The 22,758-nt window shown below is 37.3% G+C and overlaps 1 protein-coding gene across 1 annotated transcript in view; it reads left to right on the forward strand.

Moving 5' to 3' along the window:
- PAK2 (p21 (RAC1) activated kinase 2) overlaps window positions 1-22,758 on the forward strand; it is an 88,742-nt gene that overhangs the window by 34,843 nt on the left and 31,141 nt on the right. The window contains exon 2 of the mRNA XM_070789330.1: window positions 9,529-9,736. Within this exon, the coding sequence (XP_070645431.1) occupies window positions 9,550-9,736 (187 nt within the window). The 5' untranslated portion in view covers window positions 9,529-9,549. The remainder of the gene's footprint in view (window positions 1-9,528; window positions 9,737-22,758) is intronic.

A 22,758-nucleotide genomic window follows, 5' to 3' on the forward strand; every position in this document is an offset into this window, starting at 1 on the left:
GCAAGTCAAGAAGCAACAGTTAGAACTGGACATGGAACAGCAGACTGGTTCCAAATCAGGAAAGGAGTATGTCAAGGCTGTATGTTGTCACCCTGTTTATTTAACGTCTATGGAGAGTACATTATGAGAAACGCTGGGCTGGAGGAAGCACAAGCTGGAATCAAGATTGCCGGGAGAAATATCAATAACCTCAGATATGCAGATGACACCACCCTTATGGCAGAAAGTGAAGAGGAACTAAAAAGCCTCATGATGGACGTGAAAGAGGAGAGTAAAAGAGCTGGCTTAAAGTTCAGCATTCAAAAAACGAAGATATGGCATCCAGTCCCATCACTTTATGGCAAACAGATGGGAAAACAATGGAAACAGTGAGAGACTTTCTTTTCTTGTACTCCACAATCACTGCAGATGGTGACTGCAGCCGTGAAATTGAAAGACGCTTGCTCTTTGGAAGAAAAGCTATGACAAACCTAGATAGCATATTAAAAAGCAGAGACATTACTTTGCTGACAAAGGTCCATGTAGTCAAAGCTATGGTTTTTCCAGGAGTCATGTATGGATGTGAAAGTTGGACTATAAAGAAAGCTGAGCATCAAAGAATGGATGCTTTTGAACTGTGGTGTTGGAGAAGACTCTTTGAGAGTCCTTTGGACTGCAAGGAGATCTAACCAAACATAAAGGAAATGAGTGCTAAATATTCATTGGAAGACTGGTGCTGAAGCTGAAGTTTCAGTACTTTGGCCATCTGATGCAAAGAACTGACTCATTGGAAAAGACCCTGATGCTGGGAAAGATTGAAGGCAGGAGGAGAAGGGGACGACAGAGCATCAGATGGTTGGATGGCATCACCAACTTGATGGACATGAATTTGAACAAGCTCCGGGAGTTGGTGATGGACAGGGAAGCCTGGCATGTTGTAGTCCATGGGGTCACAAAGAATTGGACATGACTGAGCAACTGAACTGAACTGATAAAACTTAAATTTTCAAATGAAAGTTAGAATTTTAGAAAGCTTGTATTTGCTTTCTTGAGTTTGAGAATTTCCCAACACCTAGACTTTTCTGATGAGATCAGTGGTGATATTAATGAATGTGATTTTATTTTTATTATATAATCAAATGTGTTAACATTGGAATATCTTAATAATTGAGCCAGTATTTTCCAAATAATCAATTCATGACATTACAAAACGGATAAAAGATCCATTCCGGGACTTCTCTGGTGGTCCAGTGTCTAAAACTTCATGCTCCCAATGCAGAGGGTCTGGATTTGATCCTTGGTCAGGGAACTAGATCCTACATGCAGCAACTAAAGATCCTGTACGCCACAACTGAGACCCGCTGCAGCCAAATAAATGAATATTAGAAAAGAAAAAAAAGATCCGTTCAAAGAAAAACCAATGGGTTTAATGTAAACAGGGTACAAAAAATTTATTCCTGTGATTTCAGAGTCCATAGCCAACCTTAAGAAGGTCGAGTTTGGTGTAGTATCAAGAATGTTTACAGTTATCTGAAAACTATTAAAATGCTCCCTTTCCAGTTGCATATCTGTGTAATACCAGATTTTCTTTATATATTCCAACTGAAACACAACACAACAAATTGAATGCAGAAGGAAATATGAGAATCCAGTGTCTCTACTAAGCCACACATTTGAAAGATTTGCAGAAATGGTAGCTAATGCCACTTTCTCTATATATTTTCTTTTGGAAAATGTTATTTTTCATGAAAATGTTATTTAAATGAAATAAGTATTTAAATAACTTATTTTATTTTCTCATTTGAATATAGACAGCTCTAGCTCACATAAACAAAAATTGAGATTTGCAGTAATTTTTAAGTTTGTGAAGGGATCTGCCAACAAAGGTTTGTTTAGTTAAGGCTGTGGTTTTTCCAGTAGTCATGTATGGATGCGAGAATTGGACTATGAAGAAGGCTGAGCACCAAAGAATTGATGCTTTTGAGCTGTGGTGTTGGAGAAGACTCTTGAGAGTCCTTTGGACTGCAAGGAGATCCAACCAGTCCATTCTAAAGGAGATCAGCCCTGGGTGTTCTTTGGAAGGAATGATGCTGAAGCTGAAACTCCAGTACTCTGGCCACCTCGTGTGAAGAGTTGACTCATTGGAAAAGACTCTGATCCTCGGAGGGATTGGGGGCAGGAGGAGAAGGGGACGACAGAGGATGAGATGGCTGGATGGCATCACTGACTTGATGGACGTGAGTTTGAGTGAACTCCAGGAGTTGGTGATGGACAGGGAGGCCTGGCGTGCTGTGATTCATGGGGTCTCAAAGAGTCGGACACGACTGAGCGACTGAACTGAACTGAACTGAAGGGATCTTGAGACCAAAATATTTGAGAACTGCTACGTTGAAGAAACAGAGTGGCTTTTAATATTCATGTGTTGAAAACAGATGTCGGTAAAAGATGTAACCTAACTTAAATATGTATGTGCTGCTCATTCCCAGTAGATTATGAACTCTTGGAGAAGAATTTAAGTCCTCTTTTCTTTTCTCCAACTTCTTGCGTAGACGCCTATAAATAATATCACAATAGGAATAGCATTAATACTTATGTTCGTCAGTCTTTCAGTCGTGTCTGACTCTTTGCGACCCCATAGACTGCAGCACGCCAGGCTTCCCTGTCCTTCACTATTTCCTGGTATTTGCTCAGACTCATGTTCATTGAGTTGATGATGCCATCCAACCAACTTATCCCCTGTTGCTCCTTCTCCTCCTGTCCTCAGTCTGGCCCAGCATCAGGCTTTTTTCCAAGAAGCTGGCTCATTGTATCAGGTAGCCTGTATTGGAACTTCAGCATCACTCCTTCCAGTGACTGTTCAGGATTGATTTCCTTTAGGATTGACTAGTTTGATCTCCAGAGAAGGCAATGGCACCCCACTCCAGTACTCTTGCCTGGAAAATTCCATGGATGGAGGAGCCTGGTGGGCTGCAGTCCATGGGGTCGCTAAGAGTCGGACACGACTGAGCGACTTCACTTTCACTTTTCACTTTCCTGCATTGGAGAGGGAGATGGCAACCCACTCCACTATTCTTGCCTGGAGAATCCCAGGGACGGTGGAGCCTGGTGGGCTGCCGTCTATGGGGTCGCACAGAGTCGGACACGATTGAAGTGACTTAGCAGTAGCAGTAGTAGTTTGATCTCCTTGCAGTCCAAGGGACTCTTGAGAGTCTTCTTCAGTACCACAGTTTGAAAGCATCAATTCTTTGGTGCTCAGCCTTCTCAGATGGTAAAAGCATCTGCCTGCAATGTGGGAGACCCAGGTTCATTACCTGGGTTGGGAACATCCCTGGAGAAGGAAATGGCAACCCACTCCAGTACTCTTGCCTGGAAAATTCCATGGATGGAGGAGCTTGGTAGGCTATAGTCCATGGGATCGCAACGACTGAGCGACTTAACTTTGTACCTTTTGTACAGCCTTCTTGATGGTCCAGCTCATGTCCGTACATGACAACTGCAAAAACCATAGCTTTGACTATACAGAAAGGCAGAGTGATGTCTGCTTTATAATACGGTGTCTAGATTTGTCATAACTTTTCTTCCAAGGAGCAGCCGTCTTTCAATTTCATGGCTGTAGTCACCATCTGCAGTGATTTTGGAGCCCAAGAAAATAAAGTCTGCTGCTATTTCCATTTTTTCCCCATCTATTTGCCATGAAGTGATGGGACTGGAACCATGATCTTTGTTTTTTGAATGCTGAGTTTTAAGCCAACTTATTTACTCTCCTCTTTCACCTTCATCAAGAGATTCTTTTAATTCCTCTTCGCTTTCACCCTGCAGATGACATGGTGCTGTCATCTGCCTCACTAGCTGAGGTTATTGTTATTTCTCCTGGCATCTTGATTCCAGCTTGTGATTCATCCAGCCCAGCATTTCACATGATGTACTCTGCATAGAAGTTAAATAAGCAGTGTGACAGTATACCACCTTGGCATACTCCTTTCCCAATTTTGAACCAGTCCATTGTTCCATGTCTGGTTCTGACTGTTGCTTCTTAGTCTGCATACAGGTTCTCATGAGGGAGGTAAGGTGATCTGGTATTCCCATCTTTTTAAGAATTTTCCACAGTTTGTTGTGATCCACACAGTCAAAGGCTTTAGTGTAGTCAGTGAAGTAGAAGTAGATGTTTTTCTGAAATTCTCTTGCTTTTTCTGTGATCTAGTGGATATTGGCAATTTGATCTCTGATTCCTCAGCCTTTTCTAAATCCAGCTTGTACATCTGGAAGTTCTTCATTCACATACTGTTGAAGCCTAGCTGGAAGGATTTTTAGCATTACTTTGCTAGCATGTAAAATGAACACAGTTATGCAGTAGTTTTAATATTCTTTGGCATTACCCTTCTTTGGGATTGGAATGAAAACTGACCTTTTCCAGTCCTGTGGCCACTGCTGAGTTTGGCAAATTTGCTAACATGTTGAATGCAGCACTTTGACAGCATTATCTTCTAAGGTTTGAAATAGCTCAGCTGGAATTCCATCACTTCCACTAGCTCTGTTCATAGAGATGCTTCCTAAGGCCCACTTGACTTCACACTCTATGATGTCTGGCTCTAGGTTAGTGATCACACCATTGTGGTTATCTGGGTCATTAAGTCCTTTTTTGTACAGTTTTTCTGTGTATTCTTGGCACGTCTTAATTTCTGCTAATTCTGTTAGGTCCTTGCCGTTTCTGTCCTTTAGTGTGCCAGTCTTTGCATGAACTGTTCCTTTGGTATCTCTGATTTCCTTGAAGAGATCTCATCTTTGCCATTCTGTTGTTTTTCCATGTTTCTTTGCATTGATCACTTAACAAGGCTTTCTTATCTCTCCTTGCAATTCTTTGGAACTCTGCATAATCCTTATCAGGTAGATAATTCCTTTTTAAAATTGAGATATAATTCACATATCTGAAATGTACCACTTTAAAGTGTGCAATTCAGTGGTTTTAACATATTCATAAAGTTGTTTGACCATTACTAATGTCTGATCCCAGAATATTTTCATTCCCCACAAAGTCACATCCCATTCCCCTCACACCCTAGCATCCACTAATATACTCTCTACCTCTGTGGATTTCCTTGTTCTGAACATTACATATAAATGGAATCATATAATTTATGATCTTTTGTGTCTGGCTTTTTTCATTTATGTTTTCAAGGTTTATTTCATGTTGTAGCATATATCGGTTTCCCTGGTAGCTCAGTTGGTAAAGAATCCACCTGCAATGCAGGAGACCCTGGTTTGATTCCTGGATCAGGAAGATCCCTTGGAGAAGGGATAGGCCACCCACTCCGGTATTCTTGGGCTTCCCTGGTGGCTCAGATGGTAAAGAATCCACCTGCAATGTGGGAGACCTAGTTTTGATCCCTGGTTTGGGAAGATCCCTTGGAAGAGGGCATGGCAACCCACTCCAGTATTCTTGCCTGGAGGATCCCCATCGACAGAGGAGCCTGGTGGGCTACAGTCCATGGGATCGCAAGGAGTTGGATACGACTGAGTGACTAAGCACACACACACACACACACAGCATGTGTCAGTACTTGATTCCTTTTTGTGACCAAACAGTATTCCTTTGTTTGTAATATAGGTAAGATATATTTTGTCTTTCTGTTCATCTATTAATATTTTTCTTTCCTCTTTTGGCTTTTACAATTAATGCTGCTGTGAACATTCACATGTGCATTTTTGTGCAGACATATGTTTTCAGTTCTCTCAGGCATATACTGGAAGTGGAATTGCTAGGTCATATGGTAGGTTAGTCTATATTTGACTTTTTGAGGAACTTATTTATTCCTTTTTTAATAGGGTTCTTATTCTGGAATAATTTTAGATTTACAGAGAGATTACAAAGATAGTAAATTTCCTGTATAACTATCACTCATCTTCCTTTGATATTAATGTTGCATAGACATAAAATGTATTTCAAAGCAAAGATGCCAACACTGATACATTACTAAGTAAATTCTAGATTTTACTTGAACTTCACCAGTTTTTTCACTAATGTCTTTTTTTTTTTTAATTCCAGGATATCACAGTGTCGTGTCTCCTTAGATTCCTCTGTTCTAGGACGGTTTCTCTGTCTGTTTTTCATGTCCTTGACAGTTTTGAGAAGTATTGATTAGGAATTTTGTAGTATATCCCTTAATTTGGGTTTATCTGATTTTTTTCCCCCATGATTAGACTGAAATTACGGGTTTGGGGAAGAATACCAGATGTGAATTGTGCTCCCCATCACATTAGCTCAGGAGATGAGTGATATCCTTGTGACTTATCACTGGTGATCTTAACCTTGATCCCATGGTTAATGTCAGATTTTTCCACTGTGTTATTTTCTCCTTTCCACACTCTATTCTTTGGAAATGAGTCACTAAGTCTAGCCTACACTCAGGTGGAGCAGGAGGTTAAGTTCTAACTCCTAGAAGGGAATGTATCTCTATATGTGTTACCTGGAATTCTTTTGTAAGGAAGATTTGCCCCTCCCCCATTTTATTTATGTATTCAGGTTTTTGTGTCTATATGAATGATGTATATTGATTTTATACTTTGGATTATAATCTGATATTAGTTGATTGGTTTTATTACACCAAACATTCCAGTATTCTAGTATTCTGGGAACTCTTTCTTATGCCCTTTTGACATATGCCCTCATCCTTTATAAATACTTCATTATCTTTTGACAGTATAAGATACAGTAGACTCATCTTGTATAATGTTTTCCCTGTCTAGGTCTAGAACCAGCCATTTCTCCAAGAAACTCTGAAGCACAGCTTAGACCTAAGGTCACACACTTAAGTAAACGGTAGAACTAGGATTCCAACCAAAGCAGTCTGATTCCACACTTAGGCTCATAACCATACTCCCAGAGAGCACGCAGCGGAAGGCACACTGTCAGTTTTCAGTCATGTTCCATTTATGAGCCAGTCTTAAGGATAGAAGTTGTAGTCAGTTTACAGTTAGTAATTATTGTGCTCAGTTTTATATTTTTTATAAATATAAAAAATATATTTTTTAACCACAGCTATGATGATTATAATCAAGTTTGAAAACTACTTCTTAATCACAGATGGCCACTGTTAATGTTTTGGTGCATTTTCTTCTATAAATGCATGCAACTGGATTTTGGAGTTTTGTTATATTATCCTGGGTTTTAAATTTAACTTTTGTAAGTAGGAGCAATTCACAGTGTAATCAAAATCTCAGTGTGTAGTTTCCATATTGTAACTAGTGATTAAGATAAAAGCAAGCTTGTTGTTCAGTCGCCAAGTTATGTCCGATTTTTCATGACCCCATGGACCACAGCACACCAGGCTTCCCTGTCCCTCACCATCTCCCGGAGTTTGCCCAAGTTCATGTGCATTGAGTTGGTGATGCCATCCAGCCATCTCATCCTCTATAGTCCCCTTTTCCTGTCCTCAATCTTTCCCAACATTCAGGGTCTTTCCCAATGAGTCACCTGTTTGCATCTGGTGGCCAAAGTATTAGAACTTCAGCTTCAGCATCAGTCCTTCCAATGAATATTTGGGGTTGATTTCCTTTAAGATTGGCTGGTTTGACCAATACAGTATACTAATGCATATATATGGAATTTAGAAAGGTGATAATGATGCCCCTATATGCGAGACAGCAAAAGAGACACGGATGTTAAGAACAGTCTTTTGGACTCTGTGGGAGAAGGCGAGGGTGGGGTGATTTGAGAGGGTAGCATTGAAATGTGTATATTATCATATGTGAAGTGGATCGCTGGTCGAGGTTTGATGCATGAGACAGGGTGCTCAGGGATGGTGCACTGGGATGACCCTGGGGCATGGGATGGGGAGCTGGGAGGGGGGTTCTGGATGGGGAACACATGTGTGCCTATGGCTGATTCATGTCAATGTATGGCAAAAGCCAATACAATATTGTAATTAGCCTCCAATTAATAAATAAATTAATTAAAAAGGAAAAAAAAAGATTGGCTAGTTTGATCTCCTTGCTGTCCAAGGGATTCTTAAGAGTCTTTTCCAGCACCATAGTTCGAAAACATCAATTCTTCAATACTCTGCCTTTTTTGTATAAAAAGGCAAAAAAAAGGATTAATCTGTTTTGTCTTAATGTTTGGTCACATCAAAGCTGAACATCTGTCTTGGTTTATCAATTCATCAAGTAATCCACAGGATGTGACTCGTTTGGTTTGGAAGAATCATCTGACTGTATGTTATCTACACTGCCTTCTTAGATAGCGATCACCCTCATTTCTTTGATCACCAGGAGTTGAATTTCACTTCAGACAGTCTTTCTCTTTTCTCCACCTGGTTACCTCCATAAATGTTTATTTTCCCCTTTACCTTCTTTCTCTTTTGTAGGCTGAAAAATAACTGTTATGTGACATATAAATTATACAGTAGTGCTTTGACCTACTCCTGTCAAGGAAAACAAAAGCTATAAAATTTGGAGTGGAATTAGGTATAATTCTTCATCCCTCAGTTCTTCTCTAATGGTATCTACTTTTCTTCACATACTAGCATTTTAGACTAAAATTTTTTTAAATTATTTTTAATTTTATCTAAAACCAGTTGCATTCTTTTCATTGTGCACATACAAAGTTTTGTTGGCTTACATGTATCAAGTTGTGTTATTTTCAAATTAGTATCTAACTGCCAATCAAAGTCTTATTTAGGAGGATATTGTGTTATTTCCTAGTGGTACAGTTTGGTATCAGAACTCATAAGTTAGGCATCTCTTCTCTTTTACTGCGGATTTTAAATGTGTGTAATCTACTTTTCTTAAAAGACGTAAAATAGATGTGTATAAGTATATGTGAACAAAGTTGACATTTCCACTTTATTAGCCATGTGGATAAGGAGAGTAGCTGGACGGCCTGGACAGGGCATCATAGGCTGACAGAACCTTGGGGTTTGGCCAAACTCTGGATTTACTTTTATCAGTGTTTCCTGACTTGCAGAGGCCTAACGTATGTAGTTAGATGTTCAAATTTTCAGAGAAACCACATACTGTTCCAGTGGCATGTTCTGGTACTTTACCAAAGTTTGTATGGGGGTTAAATTGTAATCACAAGGCTAGTGAACATGAATCAGATTTGGAGGCTATTTGTTGGTATTTATTAATTAATAGCAAGCGTTCTGTCTGCTCTGGAAGTGAACCTGTCAGAGACATATATCCTATTATTGCCTGGTCAGGACATAGTCTTCTTGGAATTTTTTTTTAAGACTCCATGTTATCTGTCTGTTCATTGGAATACTTAACTTACTATCCAGTTGATATTCTCTGATATGTCAGTGTCATCATGCTTTCCAAAAATTATCTTAGTCCTCTTTTTAACAGGATATGACTTTTCAAAGATCTCTTAGCTCCCCGTTTACCAACTTTGTTAGGGGAGATTGCCTGATTGCAGCCAATTTCATCCTTGTTTTATAACTTTAAATGGATAACTTTTTTTAATTTAAAATTGAGGAGGGGATTCTTACTGTCTTGTGTTTGTCCATACTATTTTTTACCTTGCTGTTAACTGTATTTTTTGCCTGTCTGTTTCAGGCCATATCATAATTCCGAATCATGTCTGATAACGGAGAACTGGAAGACAAGCCTCCGGCGCCCCCAGTGCGAATGAGCAGTACTATTTTTAGCACTGGAGGCAAAGACCCTTTATCAGCCAATCACAGTTTGAAACCTTTGCCTTCCGTTCCAGAGGAAAAAAAGCCCAGGAATAAAATCATCTCTATATTTTCAAGCACAGAGAAAGGTAAGTAGCTACTGTGGTTTCAAGAGTCTCAGTTACTGTGTTTTGGTTTTGATGTTTTTTTAATTAAATATAATCAGCTGATATCTTTTATGGTGCAAATGATAAACATACAATTGATGGTAGTAAATGGGCACTATTAGGAAGGCTAGTTTGGGACTTCCCTGGAGGTCCAGTGGTTAGGACTATGCACTTTCACTGCTGAAGGCCAAGTTCACCTGGCTGGGGAACTGAGATTCTGCAAGCCACGCTGTGCACTCAAAAAAAGAAAGAGAGGCTAGTTTATTTTAAACTGTAATAGAAAAGAATAAAACGAAAGTTGTTGCTCATCCTGCTTGTTCAGTTCAGTTCAGTTCAGTCGCTCAGTCGTGTCCGACTCTTTGTTAGGTCCAGTGAATTTCTGTTCTCTCCTTTGTTTTCTAAGACTTGGACCATAGTTCATGGCTTCCCAGCTTTAATGCAAATCATGATATTTGAGAAAGACTTAATAGAAGAATGGAAGTATAGAGTCTACAGTCTCCTGTCTCCAATCTCAGGAGGTAGCTTTGGTTTGGAATTAGGAGTTTTTCTGACTTTTGAGTAGTACTGATAATGTCTTTATCATGTATTCTATAACACCCTCAGATTCTTCTGGGCACCACTCAGTAATCAACATACTAATAAATCTTCCATAAACAAGAGTTTAGTCCAATGTTTCTCTTCCTCAGTAAGGTTGACATTTGGGAACAAAATAATGCTTTGTTGCAGGGGTGTGCCTGGCGCACTGTAGAATGTTAAGCACTATTCCTAGCTTTTATGTGTTAGATGTTAGAAGTAGCACCTCCTACCCAGTAGTAAAAACTGAAAATTTCTCCAGACATTGCTAGATTCCCCAGTGGGGCAAAGGGCCTCCAGTTGAGAACCACTGGTCTAGTCACGCAAAATGGGATAAAGGGTGTAAATTGTCTACATAAGTTGAATTCACTATTTTTGTTTTGGTGTCAAACTAAGGAAATAACTTTTGGTTTTCAGAGCTTTATGGATTTTAGAATTTGGAGAGGGGGGATTCTCAGGTGACGGTAGGTGGTAAAGGGTAGCCTTCCAGGTGGTAAAGAACCCACCTGCCAATGCAGGAGACATAAGAGACATGGGTCATGAAGATACCCTGGACGAGGGCACAGCAACCTACTCTAGTATTCTTGCCTGGAGAATCCCATGGACAGAGGAGCTTGGGAGGCTGCAGTCCATGGGGTCACAGAGAGTTAGATATGACTGAAGCGACTTAGCATGCATGCAGGGATTATGAACTGGTAATGGATTGTAGAATCAAGGTTAGAGATTACTTTATTGTACTAAGCATGGCAGTATGACACTGACAGCTAATAAAGTGGATATAAGTATATTTTTCCATTTGTATGTGTAAGTTTACATGGAGAGGTAAAACAGTGCTTTGTGTATAATAATAAATACATTTAATTTGAGTTGAAAATACATAAGCAGTGAAAATTGGAATGAGATGATATAGTTAATATGGAATCAAGTCTTAGAGAATTTAGATGCGCAGGCAGGATATAATTGTTGAACAGTTGGAAAACTTCATTTTAATGTATATCTCTAAATTTCCTCTTATTTTTAAGATTTCATGGGTGTTTGTAACTGAAAAGACTCTTGGAGGTATGCTTTTAAAATTAATTTAGCAGAAGTGGTAGCATGTGGATTTGGCATGTTTGAGAATAAAATATGTACATACTTAGACTGAGTGAAGTGCAAGTTAAAGGGGGAAATTGGGAAGTGAACCAAAAAGAAAGCATGAGAATAGGCAGAAAGAGTGGATGTATTGGAGAGCACTAAATCTTCCATGGTAGTACGTCAGTAAGAAAAATCTAAAAATGGCACTGGAAACACAGTATTTATAATTAAAGAGGTTAGAAAAAAAATGTATGGAGGTTAGTACCAGAAGAAATTGCTCAAAGGGTGGAAATTACTTGCCTGTGGAGAGCAGAATACAAAATTGGGGTAGAATGCTCACAATAGGTTAGAAGGTACTTGGGGACAGCCTTGGAAAGGGGAAAAGAAGAGTACAGAATGAAAGAGAAAGTGTGGACAGTCCAGCATTTTGGGTAAATGGTAGCGTGGTAGGGCTTGTGAGCAAACTGAACATGCATTTACATAAATGCAACAGAGCATTTCATCAAAAACCAGTTGAAGCAGTCTTCACGAGCTCACCTGGACATCAGTTTTGGTTTTGCTTTTAACTTTTTTAATACCTCAGATAATTCTGATGTGCATCTAATGTTAAAAACCACTGCAGTAGTGGGTTATGAAATATATATAGTGAATGACACTAAGTGAAATGGAGTATAAATGGAGTTATTGCAAAAGTTGCACAAAACTTTTCAGTTGTGTGTTCATTGAGTCAGGATGTAAAATGTATTGATTGGTGTGGGTCCTGGCCAAAGATTTAAAGATTTTGCAGTAAAATTGCTGGGTTAAAGGGTATGTGTTCCTGTGTTTGACTTAATTATGTTTAACAAATTACTTTCTAAAGTTTTGGTTTTTTTTTTTAAATGTTCTTTCTCACAGAACACATATGTTCCATTGTTGAACATCTTTGCAGATTCTTGTATTATGGGATTTGATTTTTGCCAATTTGGGAGGTGTGCAGTGGTATCTCATTGTGGTTTTAATCTGGATTTCCCTGATGATTTGGGAAATTGTCTTTCCTATGTTAATTTACTACTCATTTGTGTTTTCTATGACGTACCTTTTAGTCCAGATTTCTGTTGTTTCTCTTAAACATTCATTATAGTCTATATACTAACCTTTCATCAACTGTGTGTTATTAAATATAGTTTTCCAGGTTGCAAACTGCCTTTTCACCCTTTCAGTGGTATCTTATGAATATAGATTATTAATTTTGGTGTAGTTAAATCGATCAATTCATTTTTTAACTTTGTGTTTTAAGAAATTTTTGCCATACTAGAGGTGATATTTTAATAGGTTTTTAAAAAAAGTTTTACAAGTTAAACTTTTAACTATCTGGATTTGATTTTTCTGTCCCTGTAAAGGGAGATCTGTTTTCACTTTTTTTTTTTAACCCAGTGTCCCAGATCATTTATTGAAATTTTTATCCTTTCCGCACTGACCTGTAGTATTAGCCATTATCTGTCAGCTTTCCATGCCAGTATCTGTTTCTGTGTTTTCTTCTGTTTATTGAATTGACTCATTTGTCTGTACCTACACTAATACTATATAATCATTACAGTTTATAGTTCTTAATACCTTATAGAGCAAATCTGGTACCAGGTGGTTCTTCAGGATCTTTTGACTCTTCTGTATAAATTTTACACTTTGCTTATCATGTACTTTAAAAAATAAAAACAAAACCTGTTGATGCTTGGATTAGAATTGCCTTGAATTTATAAAGCAAGTTGGTGAGAGTTGCTTTCAACTTTGTAGTTGAGAGTAGAACATCTAGAGTCGCTGGTGTAGCCCATTTACAGGGAGATATTTAGGAGTGTGTAATTTTCAGTTAGACTGAGAGAAAAAAAGAGGAAATGTTGGAAGGGTAGGGTGCGCTTTGATTCCTCCTACTCTTGGGGCTCTTCTCCCTTTCCAACTCAGCCTCCCAGGAAGCTAACACCTCTGGCAGGGCCTTGAGGGATTGGAATGAGGGTTAGAAATGTGGATGTGTATGCACTTTCATGCTTGTGTGAATACAGAAATCTATCTGCAGTTGTATTCTCCTGCCTGCAGCCTCTCTCTAGTTTTATGCTAATTGCTTTTCATCTTTGGGCATTCCTTGCAGATTTTGTTCCATGATGAACATGGTGTAGGAGGGGAGAGCTACAATATATGCTTGGTCTATCATATTGAAACAGAAGGATACAAGGGAAAAAACTGTTTTTATTTTTAAAAATTACAGTGACCTTAAGATCTTTGCCAGCTCTAATATAAAGCCTGATCTAGAGATATTAATTTTATTTTACTCAAACTTACATCCCTTATTGTTGTCCTTACTAAACAGACAGCTAATATTTTTATTTAAAAAAGACTTTAAGGTATCTTCAGTTATTCATTATTGGTTTTAATCAATGTCACTGCAAAAATTAAGAAAATTAGAAATTATACATTTTGTATAACAACTTGACTGAAGAAATCTTTTTTTCATATCCCTGCTAATTTTCATAACTCACTTTGTGAGTTATCAGAGACTCCTTGATAAGCAAGGCAGATGGTGTCCCTGCCATGATGGTACCCCTGCCATGATGGTACTCATAAAAAACTACAACATACAATTACAAACTGGAAAGTGATAATCAGGATAGAATAAAATGTCATTTCTGGAAAGGCTTCCTAAAGAAGTGATGTTACAGCTGATGACTAAAGGATGAGTAAGTGAAAATAGGAGAATTTGGGTAATTAAAAACTGTGTCCTATGCTTAGAAAAGCGTTTCAGTGGCCCAGCACATTTGTGGAGCTGAATACAGTCAAATGTGATTTGAAAGCAGAGAAGAAGAGAAAATAATAGCATGGTGTATGCTGGAAACTCAGATAGCAGAAGAGGCTAAAGAGGTAAGCAGGGAGCAGGTCATAAAGGGCCTTGTAATCCATGCTACAGAGCTCACATTTTACCCTGTTTCCTGGGGAACCATTACAGAAGTTTAAACAGGAGAAAGACCTGGTCACATTTCTGTCTTACATAGGCAAGACTAGTAGTGTCTAGAAAATAGATTTTGTTGGAGGTCTAACACTGAAGTTGGAGACTAGTTAGGAGGATTTTGCAGTAGTCCAGGTGAGAAATAGGCTTAACAAGTCGAGTAGTTTTGATAATGAAAATGGCAACGAGCCATCGTCTTTGCTTATCTTTAAAAACTCTATTCATTTAGCTAGTGTTGAGTGGTATGTGTGTTTATAAACTAAAGCAATTTTCATGTCTAATTATTCAACCTATATGCACTTTCATCTCTAGTTGATTTTGAAGATGAGAGGCTTAGAACTGTAAATATTCTTTCTGGTCTAAAGATGTAATTCTGAGATTAGTAATAGTAGTCCATACGCCTCTGCCTATTGCGTAGAGAATACTCTTCTACTTGATGGTACAAGTTAGGTCACCAATTTGAAGTTGTTCTGGATCAAAAGAACAAAGGGGTAATCACTGATTCTGTTAAATAGAAAAGTCTTCCTTTTAAAGAAATGGAGGATTTTTTAGTTTTAGACTCTAGCCCAAATGTAGCCTATAAGGTGTTGCCTCTTAGGATGTGGTAGTAGCATACTTAGGATCTTCTGTGCAGTACATCACTTGGGGTTCCCACCTCTTAGCTGAAGGATGCTGCCTGCCTGCTTGTTTTACTGTCTCATGAAGTTGAAAAATAGCTCCAAGAATCTTTTTTTCTCCAGTACACTCCAGTAAGATGTGCACTTTCATTAAAAGAAGTTTCTTTCCCTGGTCCATTACTTCCCATCAAGTGACCCAGTTGCTGGGTGGATGTCCTGCAGATAGATGATTGTGGGTTTTCTTGTTGTTGGTCCTGTAGATCTTGGATTCCAGAGTTATAAAACAGTGATTCTGTTTACATAGAAATAACCTTCCAGCATATTGTTTGATTTGAAACATGCTTCAGTATCTTTTTCTTTTAGATAACTTTTTAATATTCTTTTTTTCTCCTATTAGAACTACTAACATACAGGGAGTGTTTGTGTGTATGTGTTATATTAAAACCAATTAAACAGATGTTTAAGGTATTGTGCTTTTAAGTTCTGCTTAATCATTTTCACTCCTTTCCTGAAATTCATTAGTCTGTACTCCTAATATTAATATATAAGAAACTTTATATTAATTATCTCTAAATTTTTCAGCATTCCCAAGTTGAAAAATACTTTAAAGGTACTAAGTCTGACTCAGTTTAGGAATTCACCCCTGAACCAATATAATTGGCTGGAAGTGTGTGGGATACTAGGGCTGATGTGGCTTGAATAAATGCCTACCTTCGACCAGTCATCTGTAATCATGATCATATGAGAAAATAGCATTTTTCTCAACTACATACACATCAGAAGTGGAATGCTGAGCAGATTTTTTAAAAAGAAGAAACAAATATTTTTATAAAGTGCAAAAAAATTGTGTGTTTTTCTGTCCACAATTCACAGCCATATAAAAAGTCAACTGTTGGGACTTCCTTGGTGGTCCAGTAGATAAGACTCCACACTCCTGATACAGGAGGCTGGGTTCAATCCCTGGTCAGAGAACTAAGATCCCTCATACCATAAATAAGTCTGTGTGCTGCAGCAGAGACCCAGCGCAGCCAAAATAAATAATAATAATTTTAAAAGTCAACTCTTAGTTTATAGTTGATTAAAAAATAATTTCCTCCTATATGCAGGATGCCAGGTTAGAAGTCGAAGGACATAAATCAAAAAGTAGAGAGCATGACCTGAGATTATCCACTGCCTAGTAGAAATGAGCAATATAACTGTGCGTTTCAGTAAAGGTAGTATAATTTATATTAGACTTAACAGTTGCATTTCCCTCTGGTCCTTTGCACAGCCAATATGCCCTGTCCTCCTACCATAGCCTATTAGGAGAATCTTCTGGTAAAACATGGCAGATTGACCACATGCACCTATTTACTGTCCCTCCCCAGACATGACTAAAATGAGAGTAAAAAAAAGAATTATTTTTTCTATCACAAGGGCAAAGAGAATGAGAGAGGAGATGGTAGTATACAAGAGATTTAATACATATTTGGAAGAGTAAAGTGGAGAAGCACTAACTAAGCAGAACAGAGGAAGACATTAATCCTAAACATTTGTAGAAGGGAATGTTTATAAGAAGTGAACCAGTTCCCTTTGTAAAAATCTCAGAAGCTCAGGATTTAGAGGTACACAGTGGTGTGTGTAGGGGAGTGGGGGTTTGTGTAATACATAGGGTGAAAATGGAGAATAAGTTGATTATCTATTGGGTTGGCTGATATCTATGGGGTTAGTTTGGTTTTTTTCTGTACAGTGGCTTTACTGGTGCTTAGTGACCTCTAACTTCATTTGTAACAGTTTTGTTGGATTGTATTGTGACAGCTGTCATATCAGCATGCATTTAAAAAAACTTTTCAAGGGCTTAGCTGGTAGTCCAGTGGTTAAGAGTTTCCCTGCCAATGCAGGGAACACAGATTCCATCCCTGGTTCAGGAAGATCTCACATGCCTCGGCAACTAAGCCCGTGTGCCACAACTACTGAGCCAGTGCTCTAGAGCCTGCGAGCCACAACTGCTGAAGTCTGCACACCTAGAGCCTGTGCTCCCCCACAAGAGAAGCCAGCACAGCGAGAAGCCTGCACACAGCAACAAAGACCCAGTTCAGTAAATAAGTAAATTATTAAAAAATAAATAAGTAAATTATTTAAAAAATTTTTTAAAAACCTTATCAAAATTGGTGAATTTTTATGTAGCCATTTTAATATTGAAAATGGAAAGAAAAAAGCAACATTTCTGGCATATTATGCTTTATTATATAAAGAAAGGTAAAAATGCAACTGAAATGCAAAAATTAGATTTGTATAGTATATGGAGAAGGTGCTATGACTCATCAAACATGTCAAAAGTGGTTTGCGAAGCTTCATCCTGGAGATTTTTTCCCTGGACAATCATCCGTAGTCCTATAGACCAGTTGAAGTTTTTAGTGATCAAATTGAGATATTAATTGAGAACAGTCAACATTGCATCTTGTGGGAGATAGCCAACATATTCAAAATATCCAAATCAAGTGTTGAAAATCATTTGCACCAGCTTGGCTATGTTACTTGCTTTGATGTTTGGGTTCTGTGTAAGTTAAGTGAAACGAACCTTCTTGACCGTATTTCTGCATGCAATTCTCTACTTAAACATAATAAAAGCATTTCATTTTTAAAACAAGTTGTGAAAGTGGATATTGTACGAGAGTGTGAAATGGAAGATTGTGGGACAAACAAAATGAACTACCACCAGCCACACCAGAGGTTGGTCTTCATTCAAAGAAGGTGATATTGTGTATATGGTGGGATTAGAAGGGAGTCCTCTATTATGAGCTCCTTCTGGAAAACCAAATTACTAAATCCAACAAATATTGCTCCCAATTAGACCAACTGAAAGAAGCACTCGATGAAAAGTGTCCAGAGTTAGTCAACAGAAAATGCATAATCTTCCATCTGGGTGACAAAATCCCATGTTTCTTTGATGAGCATACAAAAACTGTTGAAGCTTGGCTGGGAAGTTCTGTTTCATCGTCTGTGTTCACCACTCATTGCACCTTCCGATGTCCCATTTCTTTCAGTCTTTGCAAAATTCTCTTAATTGAAAAGATTTTCAATTCCCTGGAATATTATAAAGGTACCTGGATCAGTTCTTTGCTGAAAAAGATAAAAAGTTTTGGGAAGATGAAATGATGAAGTTACCAGAAAAATAGCAGAAAGTAGTAGAACTAAATGGTGAATTTTTTGAATACACTGTTCAATAAAGTTCTTGGTGGAAGTGAAAAACGTGTCTTTTATTTTTACTTAAAAAAAACCAAAGGAACATTTTGACCAACCAACATATAGGATGTTTTGAAGGCCCTCAGGGCCCCTTCTTTATTCCACAGTCATGAACTCCATCCTTTGGAAGAACAGAAAACAAAATGATATATACATTTATTTGAGGAGAATTAAATCTGAGAGGCTCCTTATTGTCAGAGGAGTCAGAAAGAGGTATAGAATGAAAAAAGCAGATTCAAGAAAGGTGACATACTGAACTCTTCTTCTGCCCTGCTTTTAGAGCACTTGTACTTTGAGTCAAAGCCCTCAGACAGAGACTGAAAGATTTTTCTCTGGATAAACAGAATGTCCTGGGGAAAATAATTTGGATACTCCGCACACATCTTTAATGAAAACGCTTACTTATCTCCAAGTTAACTTTTTAAATACTTTTTGTGCAAAGGATCAGTAGCTATCTTAACCCAGTTCTCTCTGACATCTAATGAGTCATGATGCGCCCGTATCTTTATCTCCTTTTCCTTAGGCCTCAGGACGTTCCTTCTGCTCCTGTGTTTTGCTTAGAAGAGGACAGTTTTTAAAGCTATAAAAAACCCTTAATATAAGAGTTCAAAACAACAGGGGATAAAACAGGAATGTAGAAGAAACAGCCAGGGAAAGAACCCAGCCTATACACACACAAACGATATGATCTTCAAAGAGAAAAAGTGCGTCCGCAAAATGGGAAAAGTGTTCTCAGATAAAAAATGGTCAGAGAACAATGAGAAGTAATTCTTAGAATATCAGCAGTTAGGATTACCAGCGTAAACAAAAGAGCAATAGTCAAAGGATTAGAAGATAGTCAAGAAAAATTTCCCGGTTAAAAGTTCAAAGATGGAAAATAGGAGAGAAAAGATAACACTTACAAGATTAGACCAAAATGCCCTGATCTAACTATAATAATCAGCTCACTGATTCATACCTAAAAGGATCAAGTGTTTCTAAACTCTCTCCTATATGTGTAGATAGCTAAGAATCACCTATCTATGTCCCAGAACAAAGTGCACAAATATTTATTTATAGGAATACAAAAATACCTACACCTATCAAGGAAAAAAGTCAGTGTTTGGTACCTCGTTGACATTTTTCAGGCATGCAAAAACCCATAATTAGTACAATCCATCAATTGAAATCAATCCTAAAATGACACAGATGATAGAATTAGTAGACGTGGACATTAAAGTGTTAAATAATTATATCCATATGTTGAAGAACCCAAATGAAAGATTCAGCATATTAAGAAGCAAAGGGAGAGAGAAAAAAGAACAAATCAAAATTTTAGACTTGGAAAATATACTGGACAAAACTAACAATAGACTAAGTATCACAGAATAAGATTAGTGTATTTGAAAACCATAGCAACAGAAACCATCCAAAGTAAAATTTAGAGAAAAAAGACTGAAACAAAAGTAAATATCCATGGGACAGTTTCAGGCAGACTAATAACTGAAGTCTCCAAAGGAGGGAAAGGGGAGACGTTAAAAAACAACAAAGCAAGAACTTAAAGATCTATTGTATAGTACAGGGAACTCTACTAAGCACCCTGCAATGACCTGTATGGAAAAAGAATCTAAAAAAGGAGTGGAGATGCACTTTGGTGTACACCTGAAACTGACACAGCATTGTAGACCAGCTATCCTCCAGGAAAAGTTATTTTTAAAAAAACTTTAAAAAATGGCGGATTCCGTATCCCCCAAATTTAATGGAAACTATAAACCCACAGATTGAAGAAGTTCAGTGAATTCTGAACGAACACAGGAAAAATGATGAAAACTACATAGAGGCACATGATCATTGTTTAAAATCAGTGGTAGAAAATCTTAAAAATGTCCAGACCTTAGGCTCAATTGTCTGTGAAACTGAAACTGCTCTAGAAAAGTAGGAGTTTTTAAAAAATGCTTGTTGTTATAAACAACAACAACAACAAAAACTGTCAGAAAGAAAAGACACATAGAGGAAAAAACTACAATAGACTTTATGTAAGCAACAATGCAGCCAGAAGATAAGGAGCAACATCTATAAAGTACTGAAAGAAAAAAAAAATTGACAGCTTAGAATTGTGTATCCTGTGGAAATACCTTCTAAAACAGAAGGGGAAAGAAAACTTTTAAATGTATAAAAGTTGAAAGAAGTTAGCATACCTACACTGTAAGAAATGTTAAACCTAATCCTTCAGGCAGAAGGAAAACGATGCCAGATGGAAATGTGCATCTGCATAAAGAAATGAAAATCATTGGAAATGGTAAATGTTTTTTCTTATCTAAATTTTTTTAAATGATAATTGAATTTTTAAGAAATGAAGCACTGATACATGCTTTCACATGAATGAACCTCAAAAGGTAAAGTGAAAAGAGTCATTTGCAAAAGACCACATATTGTATAAGAAACAGCCAGAATAGGCAAATCTTCGGAGGTAAGGAGTAGATTAGTGGCTGTTCAGAACTGGGACAGAGGCGAAGGGAGCAACTGGAAGTGATGACTAACGTGTACAGGTATTTCTTGGGGATGATGAAGATGTTCCAAAGCTATGTTGTGGTGATGATTGCACAATTCTGTAAATCTACTAAAACCCAGTAAATTGTATAACTTAAGTAGGAAAACTTTATGGTATATAGAAAATTATAGCTTAAAAAAACAAAACAGACAAAAGGTAATTATAAAAAATATATAGTTAATTCAAAAGAAGAAGGAAGTGAAAACAGAATAGAGACCATTAGAAAACAAAAGGATGATGGGTTTAAACCCAGCTATAGCAGTCATATTAAATGTAACTGATCTAGACACCTCGTTTAAAAGGCAAAGAATAACAGATTGCTAAAGCAGACCTAAGTATATACGCAACCTATAAGAAATCCACTTTAAAAATATAAAGTCACAAAATAGGTTAAAATAATTGCTTAAAGTATGCTAACAGTGAAAAGAAAACTGGACTGGCTATGTTAATGTCAGACGAAGTAGACTTGAGACCAAGAAATATTTCTCTAAATAGTTAAAGACTGAGGAATAAGTTATTTTATAATGATAATAGGATATATTCATCAAAATGGTTTAACAGAACTAAACATTTATGCACTTAATAGCAGAGTTTCAAATTACATGAAGTGAATAAAGAATTTCAAGAAGAAATAGACAAATACATTACAGTTGCAGATTCTAATACACTGCTCACTATAATTGATAGAACAAGTAGAAAATTGCTGAAACTATCAACCAACTTGACCAGTTTATAGAACATTCCATTCTTTTTAAGTGAGTGTGGAACATTAGCCAGGATATCACATTCTGTGGCCATTTTTAAAGTTTCAATAAACTTAGGAAGATTCAAATCACACAGTAAATCCTATGACCACCATGCAATTAAGTTAGAAATTAGTTCTCAACAGAAAAGATCTCTGGAAATATTTGGAAAGTAAATAAAAACACTTCCAAAGAAATTAAACATATTTAGAAATTAACATATTTAGAAAATATGTTAAGCTGAATGAAAATGAAAGTTTAAGACACCAGTATCTGTATGATACTGCTAAAGCAGTACTTAAGGACGTTTATAGTATTAAACCGGAGAAGGCAATGGCACCCCACTCCAGCACTCTTGCCTGGAAAATCCCATGGACAGAGGAGCCTGGAAGGCTGCAGTCCATGGGGTCGCTGAGGGTCGGACACGACTGAGCGACTCCGCTTTCACTTTTCACTTTCATGCATTGGAGAAGGAAATGGCAACCCACTCCAGTGTTCTTGCCTAAAGAATCCCAGGGATGGGGGAGCCTGGTGGGCTGCTGTCTATGGGGTCGAACAGAGTTGGAGACAACTGAAGTGACTTAGCATAGCATAGTATTAAACATCCATTTTAGAAAAGGAAAATTTCAAATCAGTGGTTTCAGTTAAGACATTTTAATAAGCTAGAAAGGAAGAGCAGGTGAGATCCTAAGTAAGTAGATTATTAAGAAATAATAAAAGTCAGTGTGTAAAATTAGTGAAATAAAAAATGCAGAAAAATCAATGAAATAAAAAGTTAATTTATTGAGAATACCAATAAAAATTGATAAAACATTTGACAAAATCCAATATTCATTTCTGATCAAAGCATTCAGCCAATTTGAAATAGAAAGAAATGCCTTTAACATTTTTGACAAACCTAGCCTGGCATCAAATTAGATGGTAAAATTAATGGCTTTTCCTAAGATCAGGAAAAATTTCCTGATTTCACCTTTCACCACTTTTATTCAGCAGTGTTCTAGCCAGTGCAAGAAAAAGAAATTAAAGGGAATCCAGAGTGGGAAGGAAGAAGTAAACCTGTCTTTATTCATCAGCAGCATAATTGAATTTTTTTAGCTAATCCTGTAATGAGCTACAAAAATGCTATTAGAACAAAAAGTAAGGCTTCATAGTAAGGTTTCAGGATACAAGATCAATATTTAAGAATGAATTATGTTTTTCTGTACCATCAATGAACAATTGAAAATAAAAATTTAAAGAACTGTACCATTTGCAATAGCATCAGACTTTTT

Source organism: Bos indicus, chromosome 1 (genome assembly GCF_029378745.1).
Source record: "Bos indicus isolate NIAB-ARS_2022 breed Sahiwal x Tharparkar chromosome 1, NIAB-ARS_B.indTharparkar_mat_pri_1.0, whole genome shotgun sequence".
Taxonomy (NCBI): domain Eukaryota; kingdom Metazoa; phylum Chordata; class Mammalia; order Artiodactyla; family Bovidae; genus Bos; species Bos indicus.